At 63.7% G+C, this 5639-nt stretch overlaps 2 protein-coding genes across 2 annotated transcripts; one reads left to right on the top strand and one right to left on the bottom strand.

Moving 5' to 3' along the window:
- Positions 1 to 1941: 1941 nt before the first annotated feature.
- On the bottom strand, positions 1942 to 2272 carry EMIHUDRAFT_371324 (hypothetical protein; the record flags this gene model as incomplete). Its single annotated transcript, XM_005764861.1, has 2 exons — positions 1942 to 2162; positions 2200 to 2272. Coding segments are annotated over 2 exons (294 nt in total), but the record flags the coding sequence as incomplete, so codon positions are not given.
- Positions 2273 to 4432: 2160 nt separating this feature from the next.
- EMIHUDRAFT_46860 (hypothetical protein) lies at positions 4433 to 5179 on the top strand (the record flags this gene model as incomplete). Its single annotated transcript, XM_005764860.1, has 1 exon — positions 4433 to 5179. A coding segment is annotated over one exon (747 nt), but the record flags the coding sequence as incomplete, so codon positions are not given.
- Positions 5180 to 5639: the final 460 nt, after the last annotated feature.

The raw sequence follows: 5639 nt of genomic DNA, 5'->3' as shown, positions 1-5639 counted from the left end.
AGCAGGAAAGTCGGGCTCAATAACTGCGCTTGCCAGGTGGAACATCACGCCCGTCTAGGCTTCCGCGCCGCGCACTCGGTGACAGGGGTCGAAACCATGCCCGACAGCATCGAGCGGGAGCCACTCTGCCGGCGTGAAGCGGGGGAACAATCACAACGAGCCGAGCATCACCGGCAGCAGCTTGGCCGACTTGAGCCCACCGGTCTTGCGTTAGCGCGCACGTTCACGATGTAGGCGAGCGCCGCCCCTTGGTGAGCGTTGAAGAGCCCACGTTGACCACTGACACCGCGAGCAGGATGCCGAGCGCGAAGCTCCCCGGCTGCGGCCGGCGGCCGCGAGGGCTGCCCAGCAGAGCCGCCTTTGGCCGACCCACCGAGTACAGCTCGCCAGTGCGATGCACGGCCGGAAAGTAGGTCGCCAGCGTCAGGACGTACATCACCAGCGTGAGGAAGGAGGTGCCGGCGTCGCGGAGAAAACGCTCGTCGGCAAAGAGGAATTCCTCGAGGATGGTGACGAGCGTATGCGAGAGGAGCACGCCGGCGGAGAGCTGCACGAGCCTCACGGTGGACGGCATACCTTTGGTCGAGCCTTTGGTCAAGCCTTTGGTCGAGCCTTTGGTCGAGCCTTTGGTCGAGCCTTTGGTCGAGCCTGCGCCAGCAGAACTTCAGCGAGGGTTCCAACTTTTTGCGGGGTATGGTATGGTAGTCGCGGCCCAAAGGGGTAGGGGGTATGGTCCTGCCCGCCCAAGACTAGCCCTACCATACCCCCAAGCAGGTCTGCCAGCAGGCGGGGGGGGTATGGTCTTGAGCTGGCATGCGCGACCCTACCAACCATACCCATACCCCGGAAAAAGTTGGAACCCAGAAGTGAGAAGCGGCAACTAAGCCAGGTGTATTCTTTTTTTGCTTGGGGCGGCCAGCATGATGAAATTCTGCAAAAACCTGACCGGCGGCCCCTGCGGTGCCCCTACCTACCTACCTACCTACCTACCCTACTTATGGGAAACTAAAAAGAAATCATCGGAGCGGTGAAGGTGGGTACTATACCAACTAAGTGATGGCCGGTGGTACTCTCCTGCAACCATAGTCCTTCCTGTGACATGGCAGGCCACTCTCAAGCCCTACAATAGCACCAGATCACCTCACTTGGGGAGGGTTGACATCGTGATTCGCGGAAAATTTCTGCTGTGAAAATTCCGGCGTGAAGAGAGGGAAAAACCCGACGGGAGGGCCCAGACCTAACCTACCTACCCCGTCATGCTGGCCGCCCCAAGCAAAAAAAGAACGCACTCTCTCACATGACAAGCGATCCCACGACAGCGATTGTGGGGACTACATGACCCGTACGTGAGGGGTGGAGGGGCCCGTCCGCAGAGCTAGGCGGCGCGGGCACCCACACACTCCCACCCCACCAGCTTGGGGTGTAGCAGGTTTGCCTCTCGCACCCCGTCTGTTTTCCTTTCCTTTTTTCTCTACAACACCCTCTCTTTTCCTCTCTATTTCTCGGAAACTCCGTGGAAATCGTCAAATTTTGGGCGCTGAGCCGAGTCTGAGGCTGGTTTGGGCCCAAAATCAGCCAAATTTTAGGCCAAATCGGCAAAATGCCGGGAATTTTGCGGATAACCCGTGTATACCTGGAAATTACCCTCGGCCTGCGACCGCCTGGGTATTTTGTCGATTTCCTCAACTTTGCCTCAGATTTTGCCCCAGACCAGCTCTCAGACTCAGGGAAACTCGCGAGTTTCCAGAATGGAGCACCAAACACCCTCTGTTTTCCCTGGAATTTTCCGGAAACGCAAAGTGCTGGGGACCCTCTGTTTTCCTTTTTGTTTGCCGGAAAACCTGCTACACCCCCCCCCCCAGAGCTCCTGAGAGAGACTTTAGAAAACCAACAAGAAATCACGACTCTCACAGTGATTTGGGCTCGGCAGCTTGTCAGCCCTCAGCCGAAGCTGGGGCCGGTCCCGTAGCCGAGAGAGCCCGCGCCGATGAGTTCGACGCGGTCGGGGGGCCTTGCGGAGAGGCCAGCGAGGTGGCGATCGCTGTACTTCATGGTGTCATCAAGTGACCGGCTGACAAGCCAGAGGTCGATATACTCTGGACGACCCATAGGATGCCACGAATGCCTGGAGGAGAGGGAGGCGAGGCCAGAGGCAGGCTCAGCTGCTCTCGGGTGATCTCACTTTGGTGGCTGAAGGACCCGATGGTCCTGTCACATGCGCGTTCCGATCGTGGGGGTAGAAGAATTCGAGGTAGAATCGAGTCAGCACTTCCTTGTAGTACAGCGGACCGCCAGGCTCGCCGGCAGCATCCACAGGGAGGCAGCATATGAGGCACCAGTCTTCTGGAGAGCTCAACAGCTGCGGCCGCGATGGTAGAGTCGGCCGCGGTTCGAGCGAGCAGCTTTTGGCTGCGGGATCGAATCGCGGAAGGCTCATGCCCTCGCGGAGCGACGCGGGTCGCGCGGCGCGCGCGTGTGCGAAATGCGACGACAGACGACAGACGCCTGAGCGCTGTACGACTGAACGACCGTCGCCGCAATCGCCACCGCCGCCATTTTGACGAGCAGCGCGAGCGCGCTCGTCGGCGGCCAGCCGTCGCGGGCCGGGCCGAGCCCGGCCTCGACCGGCCGCGCCGCCGCAGCAGGCCGGGAGGCCCGAATGGCGGCCGACCAGCTGATAAGGATCTTCTTTCTTGAGCTCCTGTGCCACTAGCCGCCTCGCTTCCGCGACACGGGATGGCAGGCACGACTCGGCAACCGCGAGCCGCTCACTCCCCCAGTCCCATTCCAGCATCTTCCCCGCCTCCTCCACCGGGCGGATCCGCTCCCGCGCCGCCTCCCCCACCTCGCGGTCGCGATCGCTCATGCACATTTCGAAGGAGCACCGGAGCCACTCTCGGAGCGCAAAGTCCTCCTGGTCGGCGTCGGGTCCCTCACCACGCGCCGGAAAGTTGGGTCCCGCACCAAACAAGAACACAACGCACTCTCTCACATGACACAAGCGATCCCACGACAGACAGCGATTGTGGGGACTACATGAACATGACCCGTACGTGAGGGGTGGAGGGGCCCGTCCGCAGAGCTAGGCGGCGCGGGCACCCACACACTCCCACCCCACCACCCAGAGCTCCTGTGCCACTAGCCGCCTCGCTTCCGCGACCGGGATGGCAGGCACGACTCGAAAAAGAATTTTTCTTAAAAAGGGAAAGCTTCCTCCCCCGTTCCCATTTTAATCCATATCAGCTCCGACGGTGACGGCTGTGGGCGGGGTGAACCTCCGCATTGAGGTGCGAGCCCTGGGAGGCCCTGGGGATGCACGAGCATTTGCTCGACGATTGACACGAACGATCCCGCCGTGCAGGAGGTGCTGCTGGCCCTTGAGACGCTGCGGACCGAGGTGCGGACCTCCTCGCCGGCCGCCCTCCCAATCAAGCCACACGACCTGCGACTGCCGAGTGGCGACCGTGGGGTCTCGCTGGCCTTGCTGGCTGCAATCGACCTCTTCTACGAGCGGCACGGCGGGGTGAGCCTCGCGATGGGCGACATTTGCAAGGGAGAGGGCGAGCACGTCACGGTCTGCGCGCTCACACTCTCGACCGGCCTCTCTCTAGCCGAGAGCGTTGCTCATGTGGCAGAGCGAGACGGGCTTCTCCTCGCACGCGGCGCAGTCTCTCGCGCCCGCGGCTTCTTCTCCTACTCCTGGACCGGCACCGCGCTCGTCGACATGCTCGCCGCCATCGAGGACGTGGTGCGGCCGCTCGAAGCTCTCAGCGTCGGAGGTGGAGAGCGGCACGTGTGGGTCGACATGTTTTGCGCCTCGCAGAACCTGCTCGCGGGGGTGTACCGCTCGCCATCCGTCACCAAGGAGTCGGACCCGGCCGGCTACCTCGCTCGCAAGGAGGACACCGACCGGATCTTTGATGACGCTCTCGAGGCGGTGAGCGAGGTCTACTTTTACTGCTCGCCGCTTGTCGGCGAGTGGGACGCGCCGCCGCACCCTTTCCTGAGCCCGCAGCGGGATGCCAAGGGGGCGCCGGCGCAGCCATGGGTGCGGCGCGGAGCAGCGGCCATCACGCGCGCTTGGTGCCTCTTTGAGCTTTCCGTCGCGCTGGGGAAGAAGTGCAAGCTGCACGTCGCTCTGAGCCGCGCGGACTGCAAGGCCTTCGGAGAGATGCTGAGCAACGAGTTTGACCAGATTGCGGGCATCGTCGCCGCGATCGACGCGCGGGACGCGCAGATCTCAAAGGTGGAGGATCGCGGCTACATCCTCGGCCGCATCGAGGCGCTGGCACCAGGCGCGGCGGATGCGGAGGCGGAGGGCCTGAGCCACGTGACGGCGCGTGTGTCAGAGGCGCTTCGCGGCTGGCTGGTGGCGTCGGCGAGGGAGGAGCTCGGGAGGCTGGCGCCGGCGGAAAGGGCGACGTCCGTGCTGATAAACTCGTGTGGTCGGTTGCTGTACGTTCAGGGTGACCTGCCCGGCGCGGAGGCGCTGTATCTCGAGGCGGTGGGGGGGAGGCGAGATCAGCTCGGCGACCGGCACCCGGACACACTCGTCTCGATCCACAACCTCGGCAGGCTGCTGAGGGCCAAGGGCGACCTGAACGGCGCGGAGGCGCTGCTCCGCGAGGCGGTGCTGGCGAGGCGAGACGTGTTTGGCGGCCGGCACCCGGACACGCTCGCCTCGATCGAGTTCCTCGGCACGGTGCTAAAGGCCAAGGGCGACCTGGACGGCGGGGAGGCGCTGCTTTGCGAGGCGGTGGAGGGGCAGCGAGAGGCACTCGGCGACCGGCATCCGAGCACGCTCCACTCGATCAACAGCCTCGGACACCTGCTGTGCGACAAGGGCGACATCGAGGGCGCGGAGCCGCTCTATCGCGAGGTGCTGAAGGGGAACAGAGAGACCCTCGGCGACCGGCATCCAGACACGCTCGCTTCGATCGCCTGCCTCGGCATGCTGCTCGACGACAAGGGCGACCTGGACGGCGCGGAGCCGCTGTATCGCGAGGCGCTAGATGGGACTCGAGAGACACTCGGAGACCGACACATGTACACGCTCGGCTCGATTGGCAACTACGCCGACCTGCTCTGCCGACGCGATCCTGTACATCCCAACCGCGCGCGGACGGCGATGGGTGACGCGCCAGAGGTGGCGCGAGAGGTCTTAGGAGCAGACCACCCAGTGAGTCTGCTGATCGAGGCCCAGGCTGCCCGCATCGGGATCGCACTTGGCGTGGCTGGCCGGACGGTCCTGCGCCAGGTTGTCGCGCGCATGGAGGCGGTGCTCGGTCCGGAGCACCCGCAGACGCGCAAGTACAAGCTAGTGTGCGAGTCCGCTGCGGGTCGGTTTGGTGGTTTGCTCCGAATGTAGCTGTTGCATCCACTTCGTGTGTCCGTGTGCCAGTGAGTGTGCGCGCCAGTTTACGGGGTGTAGGTCAAACCACAAACGCCTAACGCGCGGTGCGGCCGCGTCGCGGCGACGCGCGCACGTGGCCGCGCGCCAAGGCCCAAGCCCAAGGGGCAGAGCCAGAGGCTCGAGGGCAGAGAGCGCGCGCGGGGCTTGACGCGGTCAAGAGCCTTTTCGCTTTTGTTTTTTGGGTTCCCTTTTACACTGGGCGCGCCAGTCCCATGGCCCCGGTGTT

This window comes from Emiliania huxleyi, assembly GCF_000372725.1.
Source record: "Emiliania huxleyi CCMP1516 unplaced genomic scaffold EMIHUscaffold_578, whole genome shotgun sequence".
NCBI classification, from domain to species: Eukaryota; Haptophyta; order Isochrysidales; family Noelaerhabdaceae; genus Emiliania; species Emiliania huxleyi.
This window is presented reverse-complemented; position numbering and strand designations above follow the sequence as displayed.